We start from the raw sequence: 22,218 nt of genomic DNA, 5'->3' as shown, positions 1-22,218 counted from the left end.
AACTCAGAAAGCACTTGGAGAGATGGTTCATACTAAGGACAGAAAAAACCTCAGTGCCATCCATGTTACCGCTGCATGCAATACCTAGCCCTCCCCCCCAGTTTTATTCAGTAGAAAGTCTGCCGCAATGCAGTTTAGGATATACAGACCAGCTTTTGCTTTTGGCAAGACAAATGGTACAGATGTTAGCTAACAGTGACAGATTATCTAATCAAATGCACAGGAGACTCCCTAGCTTGACAGCAAAACAAAAAACCTCCGTACACAAAAAGACATCCTTACCAGGGGTATATCTGGCATCAGAATTTCCCCATCCTCCACCCAAACGAAGGGAATTATCCCAAGTGGACAACGGTGGTTTCTGGCCTGTTAGCCCTGGAGGTGGGCGGGACGGAGCAGTGATGCTTTTAGGTGGCAAAGGGACCTTCCACAGCTCATGAGCCAGAGAGGTGTTAGTGACTGATCCAGGAGACCATGTTGATTTGGAATCACTGTTTCTGGCTACTGAAAGACATACAAAGACAACCATAATCACTATGCTGCTGGAACCATCACCTTGCTACAAATAAAAGCTGCTAAATCAGAGTAAAATCGAAATAGCTACTTTGAAAATTAGTGAAGTTACCACTCAGACGAGACCTCAGGACTACTTTTTATTAACATTTAGTATCCCCCTGAAGCACGTGAAGGGGAAGAAACACCAGCTCAGAGCAATATAAGCAGACATCACCTGAAGTGCTTTGTGCTGTACTGCTGAGGGAAACATTGTAGTTGGAGGCACGAATGGATGACCAGGCACTAGTTGAAGGCAGCGTGGTGTTCAAAGATGAGGATGACCCTATAAAGACAGAAGTCAGTCACGGCACAGTGCATCACAAATGCAGTAAAATTAAAAGGCATGACTTGTAGCCCAGACTGAACACATCTGCACACTCAGACGAGGGACCTCCTCCACTCTTCTCAGTCCTCATCCTTGATCCAAAGGCACGTGGTGGCAAGCACGCTCAACAGCAGGAAGCACCCTGCACTCACTGCAAGCAAAAGCTAGTTACATTACTGCAATGGCTAGACTGCCAAGTTGTGCTTGCCTACTTTCAAACACACTGCCTCTCTGTGCACAGAATTACATCAGAATGCAGATCAGGAGCGCTCGCTCACTCTACCCGCATTCTTGGAATATCTGTTGCGTTACATCAAGTAGCAGTGCTTGAGCCAAAGATGAGCTTTTCAGCCGTGAAATCCACAATACAAAAGATAAACAAGGAGATGAGCAAGTAGCAAACATCTCCAAGTAAACAGTCTCTCTCTGTGACTGAAGGAAGATTAGTACACAGTTAGAAAACATAGCATCTGAACATACCACTGTTCCTGTCCCTGAGGTGGTCAACTTCCCGCACAGTATTAATTGAAAGATTGTTTATGACACTGCCAGGAGTGACGTAAGGGTCAGTTTCAGGGTCGATGTTTGGATAACCTTTCCATGGCTCACCAGGACGAAACTCTAGGAATAGAGATTCAGAAAAGAAGCTTATCTGGTGGGTTTTTGTTTGTTTGGTTTTTTTTTGTTTTTTTTTTTTTTTTTTTTTTTTTTTTTTTTTTTTTTTTTTTTTTTTTTTTTTTTTTTTTTTTTTTTTTTTTTTTTTTTTTTTTTTTTTTTTTTTTTTTTTTTTTTTTTTTTTTTTTTTTTTTTTTTTTTTTTTACAGGAAACAGCTGTCTAAACAATACATCTCAATGACTGAAAATCCAAAACCTTTTAAGCATTTAATTGACTTAATTTAGTTGTCTTTTCACTTTATTCACTTCATTTCTAGTTTTTCTGGTCCCATCTCACCAGGGTAAAATCTCAGAGCAGGGAGATATACTTCTCTTTGTACAATAAAACTACTGCTCTCAATTTTGATCCGCTAAAAACACACCCTTAATGCTTTTCTGCAGGTTGTGTCCCCTCCCCCTCCACAAGTAATGACCAAGGAACACAGAAGAAACACGGCTGAACAGTAAGAGCCATGCAAAGAGTAAGCACTGGCATTGCGTACCTGGTGGCCAGTTAACACTGCTAGAGCCATTAGGCGATTTGGCACGGGGCCAGCCGTCCCCAATAGATCCAGGAGGACTGGCTGGTGAATTACTGCTGTTCATAAAGTCATATGGAACAAATGGAGACTCTTCCAGCCTAAAACCACTTGAAATAGCACCTAATTAAAAAAAAAGTCATCAAATATTTTTCATAGCCAATTTTTATATACCACATATATATATATATAAAAACATACCCGTGTAAAGCATTCATGAAATACATAGCAGCATACTGTCCTCTTATGATGTCAAGTTATATAGGAAGTCATACAGGGTTATATAATCTAAAGTGAAATGCTTCTGAATAATTCAAGAGAAAACCATAAGAATAATCTCCCATGAAATCATCTCATTAAGATAGCATACTTATTCAGTTTAAATAAAATATTAATTCAAGAGGGTAAGAGCATTCTGTGAGACCCCAACTGGGTAACAGGGGTAGTGAATATATTCTGTGATGGGAGGGCTTTTGGAAGAAGCCTCTACAAAATCTCAAGGATCTTTAGCTGCTGCAAAGCTCTGTAAATTCTACTCATATTCCTGGGAGGGGGGAAAAAATAAAAAAATTAAAAATCACTGGAGGCAGAGCAAGGAACAAAAGCCCTGTACACAATCTATTTGATTCTGTGCAAGTCCTGTAAGGAGAAGTTTAAAAGTTGTTACACACAGCAAAGCATCTACAGTTCTGAGGGAATAACTGACTTTTACTAGTGAGTCAATGCAATATGGAGTTCAAGTAATCAAATTCCTAATACTATTCAGAAAACATTACCTACAGCTAAAGTAACACCAACACTTGTGACTGCTGTTCATCTGTAACAATCAGATGAAGTTCAGAAGTGCAGTAGCAGGTTATCTCCACTAGATGCTTAAGGCAGCAAGTCATTTCATAGTAGTGAAACAGCTGACATATCTAAAAATATCCAAACAATCTGAAGACTGAACAGTAATAGGAGACTGGAGACATTTAATAACTATCTTTAGACACAGAACCTTTGTGCTACAGACTCAAATTTTAACTGGATGAGATTTCAAGCAACTGAAACAGTTGAAGTGTCATATGAATCCTGATTACTGGAATGAAATATGAAGCAACCAAGTCCGCCTCCTCTATCCCTTCTAAGCTCTCCCCATTTTTAGAATGCAAACATACACATTCATAACCAAAACCTGCAACTAAAAATGTCAGACATGACCAGAACACGTGCACACAGAGTTAAATCCCCATAAATCACCTTAAGGCCAGCAGAGTGGGGGGGAAGAAAGCTAGAAAATCTAAAGCTTTTGGTTTAAACATATATGAAACATTCCAATCCAGATTAAAGTAAAACTAGTAGCAGTAGTCACACTTAAAGAAAAGTCTGGTTAAAAAACGAATTCTGCACATTTCTACTAAATCTCATCACAAGATTACTTCTGTAAGTAAAAACATTCAAGCAAGCTATGGGCTGCTGTACAAGACAAGCAGCAAGTTTGGCACAGACAACACAATACAAATTCTGACAGCTACAAGCAACACAAACAACTAGTTACAACTACAGGCCTAAATATCGCAAACCTGCATTTTATACACAGAATGTGAAAATCTGATGTGTAATGTCAAATACTCCTTTAATGACACATTTAACATACCATGTTTGCTGGAGTTTTGATCTAACGATGTGTTCACAGAAATGCTGTCTACTGTAGTCCATTTCCTCAATCGAGATTGTGGCTCTTTAATACTGCTCATATCCATGTTTACATTCAAGTTTGAGTTCATTCCTAAAAACATATATAGCTTATGAAATACAGACTAAATGTTTTTCTTCTGCTAATTACCACTATTGTCCTAATAAACATTTAAGAGCATATTACTATGGTTATTTCATGCTTCCAAGTCTCTGCTTTTGAGAAACATTCTAGCATTTAATACAGTAAACTTATTACAGACAGAAGCTAAGCTAAGCAATGCAAAGCACTCTGAAGTTCTCAGCTGATGTCTTCATGCAAAAATGTCAGTGGAAGAAGCCATTGAGGAAGTTAGAGAAACTAAAATGTAAACGTCTAAAAAACGTGGCATTTCTAACACCGGTCTAGCACCAGCACAACAACTGATCTCATCTGTACAAAGTAGAAGTACTGTACTTTGAAGAGCTACGCTCAGTTATAAAAGACACTCTTCTCAGCAGGAGGGTGTGTCTGTACTCATCCCTATTCAGCAGAAGTTCTGTACTGGTATCTGCAGTTACAGCCTCATTCCCTTTCTTATTTGGGCTGTTCAACAGGACACCTCGCCAGCTTCTGAACCATGCCAGCACAGATAGATAAGCACTTCGCATGGAACTGCACAAGTAATACTACTCTCTTCCTCACACTGTATTAAAACCTCAGTAAGAGAAAACAAACAAAACTTGTCTTCGCCTGTTCTAAGCTGTTGTCTGTATTTCAAAATGTTTATCTGCCAGAGAATCAACACAATGCCAACCCAAATCAATCCAAATACCTGTGAGAACCAGCTACTCCGGGCTTGAACAATGTGCCCACGCTTTTGACTTTGGCATGCCTGCTCTCTTTCCAGGTCTGTAGGAATCCTTAATTCACAACCATACCTGGTTACATTTCCAGCCCTTCAGATCTATTTACTTCATTTCTGAAAATAAACCACTACAACATTTTAACTTAGGGCCAGAGACACACATGGAACTTCTCAAATTTCTACTAGAAACACCTTCATTCAGCACTGGAAACTAGTGCTTAATTTTGTTCCTGAGTCGATATTCACTGCCATATTGAAGCTGATTTGTTTTTTTGTTTGTTTGGTTGGGGTTTTTTTCATTTGTTTTTCCTTAAATGCATGATCAGATGTTGATGTCAGAAAAGTAGCCCCTTGAAAAGCCTCAGAGAAAGGCTCAGCCTTGTCACAGGACAGCCGAGTTTTAAGAAATATAACAACTATCAATAGCTGAAACAGAAAAAAGGAAAAGTCCAATCAATCCAGTTTCTGACACCTCTCCCTCCGGCATTTTGCTGTTGTCAGAGGAATAACCCATGTACAACAATAACCTTTCTTCTAACTCTGAAGAAGCTTGCAGAAGACAGACCTCTAAAAGAACGGCAAATAGGTTTGCCACAAGCTGGCAAAGAGGCACATCTAGCTGAAAAGGTTAATGCCAGCCCCTTGGCAGGCACAGATCCATGTCCATAGCTCCGTATTTGAAACCTGTGGACTGAGGGATGAACATCAGTCCCTAGACATAATCTAGAATTTAAACAGTCTTCCCAGAAGTACTTTTTCATATCCAACTGTGGAAGATTTTATATTGTTCAGCTATACTCACTATTTGGCAGAAAAAGGTATTTTTAATATTAGAAATACTTAATTCTATCAATGAATCGGGATGTGACTGCAGCACTGGTCCACTAGAGAGAAGGACACCCCCCACCCATCCCCAATCTCTGCTTTTGATGAACAAATACCTAGTGAATCTCGACAAATTCAGTTCCCCAGAATGCAAACAGGACCTCCCCTGCTTTCGTTGCTAGGTCTCCTGACGTTAGAACATGGAGAAAATAACATACCTGCAAGATTTTCCAGAAGACAACTTGGCAAGTTCAGCTCCTTCTCACATGACTATGCTACTATACTTTATGCACTTGGAGGATGCTACCAATACTCCTCGACTCAATTTTTCACTACAGGGTGAAGAAACTCCAGCAACCTACTATTTCTACCCTTAAGCTTTTATTTGTGGACTGAGTGTGGCTCAACTTGCTTATATCACTATACAGTACTACTCCAAAGGGATCCCAAAGAATTCTTACGTATACTGCAGCAGATTCCTGAGGGATCTCAAAGCAATCTTACATATACTGCAGGTTCCTGAAATGTGGCAATGATTAAGGTGAGAAAGCAGCTACTTAACAATAGTATACAACAATTCAACTCAAGAAATGAAACAGAAAGGAACCTAACGTAGGCAGGATACAATTACTCCGCATGAAGTTTGGCGAGAAAGTTAAATATTCCTTTCATTAGACCTAACATAATGTCTCTAATAGCTAAACAAACTTCATTTTTATGCCTTGCCCTTTGAATCAAAGCAGTAGTTAGATCTTGATGCCAATCACCATCAGCAACTATTAAGCAGCAGCCTGGACTTAAGACTGGCCACAAGCAAAATTCCAGTGTGCCACATGCAGTGCAACAGCATGGCCTGCACCAACCCACTGGCTCCATAACACTCCACCTAGAAGCACAAGGATTTCAGCAGCAGTCTATTAAACAAACTTTCCTACAAAGGGCAATGAGAATGCAAAGGAAATCAGCCCAACAGAAATGACCAGATTAGAATAACGTAGAAGAAAAGCAAACTGAAGAGGAGGAAAAAAATAGGGATAAAGAACAAGAGGTAAATGGTATACAGTTGTAGTAAGTGTAAGATAGCATTAAAAAGGGACCTAAAGTAAGGAGAAAATATACAAGCCTGGAATTTCTGAAGTAGAAATTGGACAGAAGCCTGGAAATGTAAGGAGAAAGAAACAGGAGATGTTTGTATTTATAAATGTTCAGACATTTTGCCTGAAATTCTTTAAAAATGCATTCTTTAAAAATGCAGAGCTAAAAGCTTTCTTTCCTGGACAAAACCACTAAAAGGGCAATTAACATTTTGTTCTACCTATGCAGTTCCAGATTCATTGAAAACATTTTTAAAATCCAAAGAAATGAGACCACATCAATGGATTCTTTGTATGGATTCTACTTCTAAAAATCCTTTAGCTCCAGGAATCATAACTGCAGAAGGACTTTGTATCATCCTTGGGACCCAGAGGATAAAAAAGAAATAAAAGGGGAAGACATTCTTTAAGAATGCAGAGCATTTTGCACTGAAATACAGTCACTTCTGGGAATGAGTGCACTTGTGGAAAAAGTTCTTTGGTGAACAAAGATAACTGGGTAAGGCCCACAAAGAATTACTACTTTCATTAAAATCTTAGGTGCTAACACTATTACAATCACTATTGTTTTCAGAGGAGGCAGGCAACGTGAAAAGAAAGGCTGTGTGTCACATAAGCATTAATTGACTGTATGAAATTAGCATGGAGAAACCCACCTATAGGGAAGCTGCTGAATGCATTTATTGGCGATGGCCCTTTTTGTAGCTCAGGAGTAGCGTGGGGTATGACATTCTCAAGGAAAGATTTCATGGTGGGTTGATGGAGTGACTGCTGTTGGGAGGGTGGAGTTTGCTGCTTCATTAACAGGTTTGGATCAAGCTGACGGGACTGTTGCATCATCTGTTGCTGCATACTAAGAGATCGACCCTTAAAAAAACAGAGCAGTTACAATATAAATAGGCAAAAGCTTTTCCACATTTAAAAAAAGAAAATTAAACGCATCTTTGTGCTCCGTGCATCTTAGCACAGCAAAACCCCAGCATTAAGCTAAGTCACTCCTTTAAGGCTTGTCAAAAACCCATTCACTCTTGCACACTTTAATACAATTTACAACAAGAAAGGCAGATCAGGACGAAAAACAGTTTTTAAAGATAGTTTGAAAAGTTAATAATAAACGTGTTTATTTACCTGCTGCTCCTGCTGTTGACGACCACCAGAAGGCATGCTTCTTTGATTCTGCGCTTTTTGCTGCTGAGCCAACAACCGCTAGGAGACAGTGTTTTGTGGTGTTTTTTTTAAGAACAGTTTATAGCTGACGTTAAGTCTCTACTTAGACTTTCAAACAGAACACAGAGCGACTAGCTTTGTTAGCTTACCTGTAACTGGGAGATCTGAGAAAGCTGGTTTAACTGGGACAGTTGATTCAACATGGCTACCTGTTGTGGGCCAAAAAGTGGGCTCAGGCCACCGTTGTTTGGTGCATACTTCAGTAATGATACTGGAACCTGCAAAATGGACCGGTATGAAGAGTGACTGGCAGTAACGTACAGTTAGTTATATGAGATGTAGAATATTATAACCTCTGGTCAACAGTTGCCTAGTTTCTGAAACATTCATCAAGCCAAGTATGTTTTCAAATATTTACACAATAAATATCAGCAACACCAACAAACAAAAAAATGATTTTCTGAAGCAGCATTTTGGTAGTTTATACACAGAATGTTTTATGTACTCAATTACCTGAGGGGATAGTAATGGAGGAGGCACTTGAGCACGTGGATTAGGCTGAGATGAATTAAGAGGTTGTGCTGGAGGCTGCTGCATGCTCCTGGGCTGTGCTGCTATATTACCAACACCAAACATACTGGGATTGCCATTCTGGGGAAAGGCAGACAGTTAATGACAATAGTTAGTGACAATAAACCTCTTCTGCTGCTTCTCCCACCCCTATACATTTGAATTAGAAGTTAAACACATATCAATCACATAGGTAGCTAGGATATTATATCAAAAGGTATTAAATGCTGTCAAGTAACATGCCAAGGATATGCACACAGCCTTACCTGTCTAACAGAATTCAAGTTTTGCATACCCAGCCCTGCTAGGGAGCCAAGGGCTTGGTTAGGTAGTGCATTATTTGAAGGGGGAAGCTTCATGTTTTGATTGGACATAAACTGCATGTTTTGGGACTCGTCTGCTACAATGCCATCCTGATTGGACAGACAAACCGATGCGCAACAACCAGCCAGCAAGCAAGCAGAAGGGAGAAACCATTGCCAGGAACAGAAGGGAAGAGTCACATGACAGTCCAGCACCAGCAGGAAATAGGCAGAAAACAAAAGAGATCAGGTTAGTCATTTGCACTGCAAATGGGCTACAGAAAGTGCTTAGTATTATATATCAGTAAGTTAAAAAGAACAAAACATATCTCACGGATTAACAAGAAAGCCCTCATTTTCTTCTCCACTAAATGCAGAAAGCTAAGGAGCACACAGATAACTACTTAGAATGCAGAGTCAAAGAAGTTTAGAAGTGTCCACCAGTAAGACACCTACTAACCTTATCAAAGTAAGGACTGCGATCCATGGAAGACTCTTTGGAAATCTGAGGACGAGAACCAGGGCCTTTTCCAACCACACGATTGTAATCTCCAACGTTGAGGCCATGCTTATCCATCTCCATCCGCTTATCTTGCAATAACCCTAAGAAAAGGTGAGAGATGTGACTACAACATTGAGGGATTATTCAGTTTTCCAGATACGCTAGAAACCCGTTTATGCTTATGAAGAGCTGAACTAATACTGCTCTCAAGCTAGACACTAATAAAAGAAAACACCAGTTTAGCTCTCTGGGCTTTACTGAAAAGGGAAAGGAAACACTGTGAATCAGCAGCTACAGACAACTCAAAACTTGGAATCCACAAAGCGTCAACAGATTTTGCTAGGCTTCACAAAAACATTCTTCTCAGTTTTCTCTTAAAACCAAGAAAGTATAATTCTTTAAACTTGAGTTTCCAGTTGTGAATGCCACTTTTTTTTTTTAGTAGCAATACGCATTGTCTTGGCTTTGAAGTAGTACCTTTATCACATCCCCTACATTTGTGTATTGTTTCAGAGGCCCTTTAATTTGATTCAGTTAAGAAAAAAAACTATTTGGTTAAAAAAAAAAAACCCTCACAAATTTAAAGTATTTCTGTTTATTAAAAGCAAATTTTAAGTTATCTTTTATCATTAATTCCACTAGGCAAGCTAGAAGATCAAAATAAGTAGTAGTAAAGGAGTCCATTTAATACTTCACGGCATGCAGTGCAAGAGAATCCAAGAAGATTTTTTAAATAAAAATTTAAAAAATTGAAATCATTTAAATATGAGGCCTGCCATTAATATTAAAATCTAAAATTCAAAGAACAATTTCTTTACACAATAGACTATGAGCCCAAAAGTGAAAATACTAGAATAAAAAGAGTGCAACTATAATAAAACCTACAATGCTATAAATACTTTTAATTAAATATTTTATCGTTATAATATAGTTATTAATGTATTAAAGAATTATACTATTTTTGATTTGCTAGAGGAATCATAACAGTCAATGGATTCAAATAAAAATAAAACTGCTCACAAGTCATTTTACACTCAGGTTTAAATGTTTCTAAAGTAATTGTTCAGTATTTAGTTCTTAGAACTGAAAATGTGTTTCCAAGAATGAACCACAATGAGCGAATGTGGTATTCGGAACATTTCTGTTTATATTTAAGTGAAGGTGTCCAGAAGGCAATCCAGATACTTATATTACAAGAAACAAACCCACCACACCCTGAAAACATTCTTTCATGTCATATACAGGCTTAGCTTGATTTATGGAACTATATATATATTATATATAGTTTTTTAAAAGTAACTTAAAGAAGGATATAAACTAAAAAAGAGACTGGAAAGGAAAGCAATAAAACCCAGCTAGGTTTTCCTATTCTTACCTCCAGACATATCCATCTTATTGCTCTGTATGGTTTCTTCTGGTGATTCTCTCTGAAGCAATAAAATGAATCATAATTATTTAATAATATTTTTAAAAGCTAAAACAAAGAGATTCACATATATTATTACAATTCAAACCTTCAACAAAAAAAAAATCAAGACAAATCAGATGCTATGTTAAAGCATTTTCTCCATTTAGTTGTTACCCAAGTGAAAACAGGTATCTTCACCAAAAGATGTATGCAACATTAAGTGAAACAACAGACTACTGGATGAATGTAGTGCTTACAGAAACACTTTTCATCAATAAATAGGTCTTTTTGTAATGAGAATGTAAAGAAAAGGGATGGGTGACAGAGAGGAGACAAACAGAAGTAAAAGAAAAATACTATGAAAAAGGAACACTAGGCAATTAAGCATTTTAATCTTTGTGCATTATTACTGCCTTCTTAGAGTGCTATTAAAGCCAGGTAAAGGTAAATACTTACTGAAAAACTGAGATTTGTGAATTGCTTAATGAACGGATTGATCCATGTTTCATCTTGCTTATTTCCACCTTTCATTATTCCCTTAAAAATAGAAAGGAATTCCTGTGATACTCAGAAGATGTTTTTACCACCTACTGCTTAAATTACATTATAAAATGTTATGAAGATTAAAGCTTAATGGTACTCCACTCAGTACAGCAATCTGTTCTGACTTAGCTTTTAGAAATTACAACAGTGCAAAAACCTTGACTCAACCTCCTCTGGGAATTATTTTACAGAATAAGAAAGTAGTAGTGCTCAGGAACCTCACCACTTTTTTTTTTCCTTTCCATGGCCAACTTGCATTCTTATGTTTGGGCCTGACATCTCGCAAACCAGAATTACCTTTGTGGGCATTTTTTTCATATATGGTGGCCAATTTAAAGATGGGTTAGCTTCTTGTGAAGAACTGCTGTTCCACATTCCAATCTCTACATCCTCTTCTTCCTCCCAGCTGGTCTGACGACTGCCTGTCAATGGCATATCATCTCCACACCAACTATCTTGCATAGATTTAGGCCCTGGTTGTGAAAAAAACCCAGCACGTTAACATTTCAGTAGCAACTGACTGCCCTTAACACAGAAGTTAGCTTTATGTTTACTTCAAGATAAAAAAAAACTCAAAAATGCAAAGCTTCTAGAGAAGTATTTCACCTTCCTCAAATACCTGTATTCAAAGATGACGCAGAAAGCACTCACCAGGTTTATTTGAAGCCTGTTGACCAAGAGAAGCGTTTCCCCAGCCAGAGGTGCCTGCTGCATCGCTGATGGGTTCTCCCCAGCTAGTACCAGTATCCATGGGTTTACCCCACGCTGAAGTTCCATTATCTACAGTAGTGGCTGGAGTAGAAGGCTCTCCCCAACCTTTTTAAAGCAGTACGAGTTATTGGCATGTTTTTAAACAGGATTTAAAAAGCTATCTAAAAGAGAATCAAGTGTTTTGCCTTTGCTAGACCCATAACAAACAATAAAAAGCATATTAGCACACATTTACATTTTGTATGAAGGTAATTATTACAATTGTAAGCTGTTTCATTAAAAAAAAAAAATCACAAAAATACAAGTATCATATGTAGAGAATGACATTTTGATAATAGAAATTTCTAAGATATTAAGTTCCTAAGAGCTGCTTATTATATTTAAGCTACTCCTCTTCGCAGCTGAAAAAGAAACAGAGCACAGAATACTTCAAAAACACCACACAAGCTCATCTGCAAGTATCATTATTCACTGCTCCGAAAACTACAAGATCAGAAAGTCTGATCTTGAGTCCATGTAAAACCATCACCCTTCATCCTGTCCTGTAGCAGCTCAAGTTTTAACTGTTGTAGAATCAAATGAAGGAAAACTTTCATTCCTCAGGTACTATTTTAAATATTTTCCTGTGTTCCCACACCCCAGAATTCAAGTAGAGCTGTCTAGTCTTTATTAGTCAAGCAATTTAAAACTAGAGCAGATCTTCCAATCTGTATAAAAATATCAAACAGCTACGAGCATTGCTGTTACTTTTTTTTTAATAAATAAAAACGCTACTTCATTGGCACCTTCCCCTTTCCACTTTGAAACTAAAATATTGTTATATGAAGCAAGAACAAAAGAATTATTTTACAATTAACAGAAAACACAAATTTGCATAAAACCAAGTCTTACCAGAACCCGAACTGCTCTCCTTGCTAGACATGGCACTTGAAGACAGTAGCTGCTGATGTACCTGTGCTTGCTGGTCTGAACTGCTGCTACTGTTTGGGACATTTTTATTCCACATATTCACATTTTTGTAGTTGTATTTGCTTGGATCACCCCAAGCAGAAGTTCCATCATCAATTTCCATTTTACGGCGTATTGATTCAGGGGATGGCTCCTCCCAGCCAGTGGGTTCTTCCTCCTTTGCTGGTGCCGGCATCGGTCCACCCAGCCAGCCTGACCCTGGGGGTTTGTTTGTGGCAGACGGTGCTGCCCAAGAGCCAACATCTTGTTTGTTCCATTCTGGAGAGTTGATTGGCTTTGATGAATCCCCCCAGCCTTGAGGCTGATTGGATTTAGGAGGGTCTCCCCAGCCCTGGTTCTGATTAGACTTCGCAGGCTCATCCCATCCTGAAGAATTATTTGGGTTTGTATTATTACCTCCCCAAGTAACAGAATTTGATTTACCTGGCTCATTCCAACCAGATACTGATCTGTCACTGTCACTACCTCCTGAACTGGATTTCTTAGCCTCACCCCAATGGTTACTTCTTGAATTTTCGCCCCAGTTGTCACCAGCAGAAACTGCCCAACCCTGGCTGGCCTTTTGTCCATCTACCCATCCCTGTTTGATCTTCTGTGCGTCATTCCAAGAAGACTTTTCCTCTTTGCCACTTCCCCATGATTGATTGCTCTTGACCATTACTGTAGCAGCAGAATCTTCTTCCCACCCCCCTTGGTTGTTTGACCCTTTGGAGTCTCCCCACCTTGTAGCAGACTTTGGATCTCCCCACCCTGATACAGATGAGGTATCATTATTATTAGGGCTAGGTCTATCCACACACCCCCCTGAGCTGGAAGTCTGTGTCACAGAGCCTCCCCAGGCCTCTGTCCCATTGTCAGTTTTTCTTTCACCCCTTGGTGATGTTTCGGTATCCCAGGCAGTGTTCTGTTTGATTGGAGTCTGTCCCCAACCAGAGTTGGAAAGGACACGTGGATCTAAGTCAGTTCTGTTCACTATACTTTGGAGTAATGCATGCTGGTCAACTTTCCTTCTCTCTCGATTCTGTCCTTCTGTAGTTACTCTGTCTTCGTGGCATCCAGTGCTCTCCGAACTACCTTCACTGTCCCCCGTACCTGTTTTGGCCCATGCGCTGTTCTGCTCAGTTATCTGAGAAGCAGCAGAACTCTGGCTGTTAAGGTCATCTTCCTCAGTAGATTTCCATCCATTTGTAAACTTCCTGCTGTTTCCATTCACACTTTCATTGGAATGCTGATTACTAGGCAGTTTACTCCATTCCCCATTTGAAATGTTAGTGCCGGTTTTTTGTGCAGGGTTGCCCCATCCTCTTCTACTCCCGCCAGCACTTGCACCATTTCCACTTCCACTCCCCCATGGCATATTCTGGGAGTTGACTGTCCCTGCTTCCCATACCCCTCCTCCTTTATTCCCGTTGATTTGAAAGTTAGTGCTGCCAGGCCCGCTAATGCCTGGCTGCATTAGAGTTGCATTCACAGTGTCACCATTAGCTTGGCTGTTTGGGCCTGAACATTTGTCTCCAGAGTAATTAGAACCATAGGCACCCCACGTAGTACCGTAAGATCCACCGTTTTTCGTCTCACCATTGCTAAGATGAGAAATGGAAGTGCCATTTGTAACTGGAGAGGCCTGAATCTGAGAATGATTCATTGTGCTCACGCGCCAGGCCCCATGCCCTGTATTATTAGGCAGTTCATTAATCTGCACTGAACCAGCAGAGTTTGGTAAACTAGAGGTCATAAAGTTAGTAGTGTTATTTGGTCCATTCATTTCAGTGTTAAGGTTTTGAGGTTGCCCACTGAATGAAACCTTCCTTGTACCATTTACTTCAGAATCACAATTTTCCTGAACGCTTCCCCAGGAACCGTGGGCTGAACCACCCACTTTAGAGTTAATACTCTGACTATTAGATATCTGACCTATGGTACTGCACTGAATATTTGTGCCAGGATTACCACTCCCTACAGACCCTTTCAGGGCATGTCCATTGTTCTCCAATACAGGCCAGGCACCATGGTTGCCATTTGAATTCAAAGTGCTTGGATTTAACCCTCCATTTGATGAAGAGTTTATGGTGCCCCAAGCATTCATTCTATTGTTGCTACTTTCAGATTTGCTGTCAGGAGCATCCACAGAAACTTGACATGTGCTTATTATGGTTCCATGGGATAAACCCCACGGCCCATTAATACTTCCATTGCCCACATTATTGCTGTTGCTACCAACCACAAACTTATTTTGAGAACCATGTCCAATGCCATTTCGAATGCCATCATTTTCACCACCTGTGCTCCCTGAAGCCATTATAACGAGGTTTCTCTCTGACCCAGAGCTAGAGGCAGAGTCAGTGTCCATACATTCTGATGTCAACTCTGGGTCACTGCCAGTGATTGATGGCCATGCTTCTTTGTCAGAGCCGTCTACAATAACTTTATCCCAGTTTGTGCTGGAGTCACTATTTGAAGAGACTGGTCCCCAGTGAGAATTTTCATAATGGGATCCTAGACCACTGTGGTTCAGATCTAAAGAGAAGAAGGAAAGCCCAAGAGCATTATTATAAACTTAGTATTACTACTTCATTAAACAGAAGAGGGGAAAAAAACCCAAAACGTATAAAGATACTAAGCCAAGGATTATTTTGCTTAACGCTACAGTCATTGAAGATGACAGAGAAAGCTTTCGAGTACAGCTGTTCAGAACACTGCCACACACATAACCTAGAACCCTTCCCACCAGCATGCAAAATTGCACCTCACAAAAAGCACAAAGAAGCACTTCTAAAGGTACAGTTCTTTTTTTCCAGAGAAACAGTTTTTTAAAAAATACTCTATATCAACATATACAAAGTATTTTGTAAGAACATATACATATTAAAAACTAAAATACTATATAAAATCAAAGACATTCTGAAAGGCAGAAATCTAAACAGGATATTAAACTGATCTAGTAGAACTAATTGCTATGTGACAATAGCTAGAGAAACACACACCTTCCCACCCCCATTAAAAGACATTCTATAAGATTTCTTAAGTACAAGTTATTTAAGATACTTTATTTTGTACAACAACAATCTGACACAAAAAACACAAGACCAATCTAAAGTTCTGCTGCTGCAGAAGTACAGATTAAATGCAGTACCTGAACTGATACTTCTCATTTTCATTTATATAAAGAACTACTGTTTCTTTTTCAATAAATAAGCTGATCAAGTCTGGGAATCAAGACGACATACATCCTCATTAACTAAAAAACTTGTTATGGTTAAATACATGCACCATGGAGTATTTGCTATAAAATAGGTGATACCAATTTTCATCTCATATGTCTAAAGCTTTACTGCAGCAACACCCCCCCAACTTTTAAATCAGAACAGTCAGACAGGTGCACCAGCAGATGAAACTATGAAAGTGTGAAGCATGTGAAAAATAGTAATGGAGTTGGCAACAGAACACAAGTGCATAATGTCAGTGAAGTTTTTTACTTAGTATTTGCCTGAACTGAAAAAAGCCAAACATACTAGTGTATGCTCAGTTGCTGTATACGTAGCAAACTATGCTTCTCTGCCCATTAAAACATTCAGGTTTTTAAAAAAATAAACTGTCGACTTTTGTTAGTGTTGTCCCCTTTTTTGCCTTTACTTAGAATATTCAAAATGTACGTACCTAAAGATAAGAGAAAAAAAGTTTTATAGCTCCTGCTCACTCTTAATGGATTTTTACAGCACATGCCTTACATCTGACTAGAAAAAGGTACAGTTGCTTTGCTTGAATACCTTTATGAAATTGTACCTGTTCATGTTAACAGACAGGGCTAAGAGTAACAAAATGCTACAATTATCAATCCTTATTTTTCTCAAAAGCTATTTCAAGAACATTTAGGGACTGGCTGCTTTAAAAACGTAACACTAATTTACAAGCCTCTTGTGTTTCCAAGAAATACATGTTAATTGTGAAGTCTGAAAGGAAGCTGCCAGTCTCACCAGCTTCTCCCTTCTGCTACAAGGAGTGCCAATTCTGCACCAGCACCGAAGCACCAAACTCTGATGCCCACCAACCCCTACCTATAGCTCAGTAACAAGTAACTGAGTTGCAACCCCTCTATTAAAAGTGTTAGTCAACATTGCCACCTACTTAGAGGTCAAAACGTATACAAGATAGAGCTTTTGGCAATAGCTCAGCTCTCAAATGCAGGTATCATTCAGCAGGAGCCTGTTCTTAGTGCTCCAACTCAACCGCAAAAAGGGCTGATGTGGTTTATCGTGTGTAAGCATGACCGACCAATCTGAAGAGAAGCACAGTTGATGTAGATTTAAAAAGAGACCTTGTTTCAGTGTTTCCATCTCTCAAAAGGAATTTGAGAACACCATGACAAGCAGAAAATTCCACATTTTTAAATCAGACTAACAAAATTTAAATACTGCATTATTTGAATTTATGATCTTGATCTATAAGGAAACAGGAAGAAACAAGAAAAAGCTTACATTTAAGTTACTATGGACAGTTTACTGAGTATTACACTGACGCGCAACAAGTTTTGGTCTATTCTTAAATAATTTTTAATCAGTATCAACATTATTCACCCTCCAGTGAAAAAGAATCTAGCCAAAGACCCTGCCTCCATGAGTACAGAGCCTGGAGCAGCACAGAGCAGGGATCACGCACTGCTCCTCCAGCAACCAGCATGATGGAAGCTTGAGAGCATCGAAGCAATCAGTTAAGCTTCACATAGGAATCACAACATGAGAAACAAGGGTGCTGGCACAGCACTTGGGAACAGGGAGTAACGGGAAGAGACCTGTGGCAGGTAGAAATAGCACTGCAATAGTTAGAAGTGCCTGGCAGCTCCGCAGTCTTGAAGCAGAGAACCACACAGCATCCGTGGGAGAACTGGAAGACATTCGTTCAGCTGAACATAACCCAGAACCACCATTTAATGTGTTACTAGAAAAAACACTGTAGTATGTAAGCAGTTGTCCAACAAAACCCAAGATTTCAAATCCTACACTGATATTTTAAAAAAAGACACTTAACCTGTATTAAAAGACTAATAAAAGTTGAGTTGTCTGCACTCTCACGAACGACAGAATCAACAGCATCAAAAGCTGCCCTAACAAAACAAAATCTTGATTACATAAACATCATCCCAATAACATGATCAATTTTAAAAACAACACTGAAGTATACAGATGGCAAACAGCCTGAATTCAGTGTCGAGAAAGAGATACAGGTTATGACTACAAGACAGAGTGAAATGGTAAACAAACCCTAATTTGCACAACAATAGAATACATAAAAAGAAAACTTGTATTTATTAAAATTCTATTATATTAATCTAGATGCAATACACAGTTTGTAACGAGCCAATACACAAACCGCATATCATGATTAATTTCCAGTCATCCAGAATTTTATTCCATTACATACAAAACTACCTTGACTAACAGTCTTTTTCCTGGACATAAATGTGCGTTAGTGATTTCTAGTACGAGCCACTGTTCTGAAATATTCCTATCTGAATCTCCACAACCCACGAACTTCTGAGATTAAGTATACAAATACCGAATAAGCAAGGTATTATTTCTGGTATCTGCCAGATGCGAAAAATCAGAAAAACACCCTCAAAATCAAAAAATTACAGCTGACAACATATTAAATTTGGTGCACAGCAAAACGAGCCAATAACAGCCTACTCTTGTTTTTTTCCCCGAAAACTATTTAGAAGCTGCAACTGAACTTTTGCTGCTTAAATCCTGGACAAAAAAAAAAATTTACACAAACCTGAGTTTCTTAAAATTCAGTAATCTAAGATTTTTTCAATAATTTGTAATTCAATAATTTAATGTTTTCTAGCTATGAGGTACCCCTGCAGGAAATGTTTGCAGGAAACTCTATGTATTTTCTGAAGTAGTTTGTTTGTTTTAAAGTACCATCACATGGTCTAAACTAAACAGTAGGATTGAGAAGTATAAATTAAGAAATATCTGAATCTGTCTCCTTTTCCAGTTCCAGTACATACTGGCACCCACAGACTGTGAATACTATACCTTCCCAATTATTGTACCTTCGGTCCTTATGAAAAAATGCATTTTAGTAAACAAGCTAAAAAGCACCTTTATTACAAAACGACAAAACCAGAAAAATAAAACCTGTTTGTTAACACCACGTATCTGTTTCTCTGTGGTAGAGAAAAAAGTCTTGAAGTCTGTTTGTCTTCTTAAAGTACTCCAACCCAAGAATTAGTAGATGTGGCTGTTTGTCGCCGCAATGTTTTCCTGACTGTTAATGCAGGACAGGAAAGCTGCCAGGACGCGGGTACAGTGTCCCTCTGCACCTAACCCAGCACAACTGGTGGCTCTCCTAAAAGGGACAGTCCTGCACACTCTCTCTCCCCTCTGCCCCCTCCCACCAGGGGCTCTGGCCCTGACACCCCTGCAGCACCGCGGTGAGTCAGGACAGCTCGCTGAGCCACGGGGAAAAAGATGAACCCTCAGGTTAGTTTTCCATCACAAAAAAGCTGCACTGACTCACTAAGTAGCCAAATTCAACACAAGGGAAGAGAGGGGAAGGAAGAGGAGAGAAGGATTAACTTCACCCCTTTGAGAGCAGTCTTCAAGGTAAACAGAAGAGATGCAACACGAAATGGTTCTCCTAAGCACTGTGCCCACAGCAGCCCGACGGGCACATGGCACAGCCAGAAACAGAGCCAGTACAAACCATCCTACAGCACTATCTGCGTTACTCCAGAGCATTTCATACGGCATGTCCCCAAGTCCTCACAGAGCACATTCGCTCCAAAATATTACTTAAAAATAAATAACAAGTGTTCTTCACAATCATATCCAGTAAGCAACACACACAGCTGTAGGCCTCCATGTACGTGCTACCCCAGCATAAACTCAGCATTCAAAATAGAAAGGCCCCCAGACGTGATTTCCTCCACAGTGCTGTGAAATGTCTCCGATATAAAGCACAGGCTTGCACAGATTATTCAATTTAATACCACAAAAAGGCAATTTAACATGTAAGCATAAAGGTAAAAAAAAGACAGTATTTTAAAGCTAAGGTGCCACATAGTTGAAACATCTGTTTTGGTATGAATTCTGACGTTATTTTAGAAAATTAAAAATGTTTAACCAAATGTAGTATGTAACGGCACATAGAAAGTATACTTAAGTCAGTCATTCACACAGCACATGCTATTGAAAAACATAAGCCAAAGAATCAAAAAAAAAAAAAAATCAGGCAAAATTGTGTGAAACATGTAACTACTACAAACACACAGTGCAAAAAAAAGGTGAGATTTAAATAGCTAACCTGACTGGTTAGGGGAGTGGCTCACCAAGTCCCGAATGGGAGGCATGCCTACAAAAAAAAAAAAGCAAGAAAATTACAGAAGTGTTACTTAAGTAAACTAGCCCTTTGAGAACAGTCCCAAACCACTCATTACTTTTAAACCATTTATTAGCCCCCTTTTTTCAGGAAAGGTTTCTCTTAAGAGCCGTCTCTCAATCTTACTGACCATGCTAGCAACAAGCAAGTTCTGAATTGCCTCTCCCACGGTGCTGAACACACCACAGGGAAGAGACACACTGATAGCAAATCCAGCTTTCTACATGTAGCATTTAGATTTAATTATTAGCAATTTTGCTACTTTTACTAAATATTCCCACTACTAGTTAGTTTTTATACATTTCGCATTTAATTAACCAATTTAACATGTCCTTAATTTAAATGTTTGATTTATATGAAAAAGAGGAAGAATTTATAGTCATCAAAACCAAAACCAGTTAATTCTTGACTTACTGACTTTGAATTTCAGAGGTCAGTCCTGACACTTAAGCAAGTTCATACCACTTCTTTGAATGGCACACTTTCTCCACCTGAAAGTCATTATTTTGCTACCTGATTTAGCAAACAGAAATAACTAAGTACAGTCCAACTCTGATTTATCCTAAGCGTGTGCACAACAAACTTTCATTTGCCACTCTTACAGCTTCTTCCTCCTAAGTGTCCTATAGACAGCATATGAAATCAAAGTTAATGTTTCAAATTCACAAATTTTACAGTTGGAGACCATAACTGTTACATTTAAGGCAATGTTTCCTATATTAAATCAACCTCCATCGCTACTAACTGCAAATCCCAACTGCTCACTTCTTCTGACTCCTATCCTCCTAAGTGTCCTATAGACAGCATATGAAATCAAAGTTAATGTTTCAAATTCACAAATTTTACAGTTGGAGACCATAACTGTTACATTTAAGGCAATGTTTCCTATATTAAATCAACCTCCATCGCTACTAACTGCAAATCCCAACTGCTCACTTCTTCCCTGACTCCTACAATAACTGAGAAAAAACCCTCAAGTTACAGGAGGAATCTTTTGTTTCCAAAGGCTCTGGCTGTAACGTAATTTTGCAGCTCTGCTGCAAGATGCACAAGGATAAAGTGAGACCCACTCACGTCAAAGGAGGAATCCAAGTAACTGGACTAACGCCAGGAGCCTGATGGTGCTCTCCTGTTTTGTTCTGTCCCACAGTTGCAAGCAATTACTGCTGGCAAATATTTTAGTTCACTATATAAATCATTTCATTGTGGAATAACCACCTGGCTATTTTGATGTGTTACAAAGCACAGAGGCAAACAAACATACCAAGGCAGCATTCAAGACCTTCCTTTCATGTGAAGTTTGCACATGGGGGAAAATTTCAGTAAAGCAAACAACTGAACTGGGTATGAAAATGTTCTGATAAAGAGCTACTTATGCAGATTTCTTAAAATAACCATCTTGGTACAAGACTGTATCTGTTTCAGAAGTACTACATGGCATGAGCTTCACTTATGTGTCTTTATTAAAAAGATACGCCAAATGTCCTAAATACAGCAGAAAAAACCCCAACCCACAGGACTATCCCTTCTTAAGCTTTACTTCTAAACAAAGCGGGTTAATTTTCAAAAGAGAAGATGATTGTCCATGCAAAGCACAAGTAAAGAGATATATTTTTTGACCACTGATGTAATTAAAAAATTCTCCAATACCAAAGACTTAAAAACTTACTGTGGCCAGGGCAGTTAAAGGAAGAATTTAAATTTAGCAGTACTTGTGTTCCCTGGCTTTTACAAAGCACCTACCAAACCATTATAACCACAGCTGGAACTGGGGAGAGCGCCTACCCTGGGGTCTGTCAGGGAATGACAGATAAAACAACTGGAGCCATTCCCGACTCCAGCAATTTTGACTTCAACATTTCAAGCTACAGTTTTTCTTTTAGCCCTAAAATACAGGTAATGCTTAAAAAAAAAAGTCAAGAACCTAACAATCTTCAAAGACATTCCATTAAGGTATAAAATTTGTTAACTCAAACGGCCTGTACATGGATATTCTTTCAGTAGGAAGGGATCTACAGATATGACAAATTTCATGAGATTTTTAATTTCAGAGATAACAAGGAGAGTACCTAGAAGTTGTCATTGAAGGCTAAAAGAGGAACTAGGGAGACTGAGTGAGTAAGACTGAGGCAGGCAAATGACAGTAGTA

At 38.9% G+C, this 22,218-nt stretch overlaps 1 protein-coding gene across 8 annotated transcripts in view; it reads right to left on the bottom strand.

The window, feature by feature from the left end:
- The window catches only part of TNRC6A (trinucleotide repeat containing 6A), a 53,335-nt gene that overhangs the window by 3,780 nt on the left and 27,337 nt on the right, over window positions 1-22,218 (bottom strand). For 2 of the 8 annotated variants that reach the window (XM_019473973.1, XM_019473975.1), the window contains 17 exons: window positions 19,995-20,042; window positions 12,609-15,203; window positions 11,658-11,822; window positions 11,304-11,479; window positions 10,920-11,000; window positions 10,431-10,482; window positions 9,014-9,156; window positions 8,195-8,332; window positions 7,831-7,959; window positions 7,643-7,720; window positions 7,171-7,381; window positions 6,544-6,576; window positions 3,710-3,841; window positions 2,038-2,196; window positions 1,361-1,501; window positions 731-838; window positions 283-504 (listed from right to left, as the gene is read on the bottom strand). In XM_019473973.1, the coding sequence (XP_019329518.1) occupies window positions 283-504; window positions 731-838; window positions 1,361-1,501; window positions 2,038-2,196; window positions 3,710-3,841; window positions 6,544-6,576; window positions 7,171-7,381; window positions 7,643-7,720; window positions 7,831-7,959; window positions 8,195-8,332; window positions 9,014-9,156; window positions 10,431-10,482; window positions 10,920-11,000; window positions 11,304-11,479; window positions 11,658-11,822; window positions 12,609-15,203; window positions 19,995-20,042 (4,611 nt within the window). The remainder of the gene's footprint in view (window positions 1-282; window positions 505-730; window positions 839-1,360; window positions 1,502-2,037; window positions 2,197-3,709; window positions 3,842-6,543; window positions 6,577-7,170; window positions 7,382-7,642; window positions 7,721-7,830; window positions 7,960-8,194; window positions 8,333-9,013; window positions 9,157-10,430; window positions 10,483-10,919; window positions 11,001-11,303; window positions 11,480-11,657; window positions 11,823-12,608; window positions 15,204-19,994; window positions 20,043-22,218) is intronic. The other 6 variants (XM_009286499.2, XM_009286501.2, XM_019473974.1 and 3 more) reach the window with 6 other exon arrangements.

The sequence above is a fragment of the Aptenodytes forsteri genome, unplaced genomic scaffold (assembly GCF_000699145.1).
Source record: "Aptenodytes forsteri isolate BGI_AS27 unplaced genomic scaffold, ASM69914v1 Scaffold55, whole genome shotgun sequence".
NCBI classification, from domain to species: domain Eukaryota; kingdom Metazoa; phylum Chordata; class Aves; order Sphenisciformes; family Spheniscidae; genus Aptenodytes; species Aptenodytes forsteri.
The sequence above is the reverse complement of the archived record's forward strand: the minus strand, read 5'-3'. Positions and strand labels throughout refer to the sequence as shown.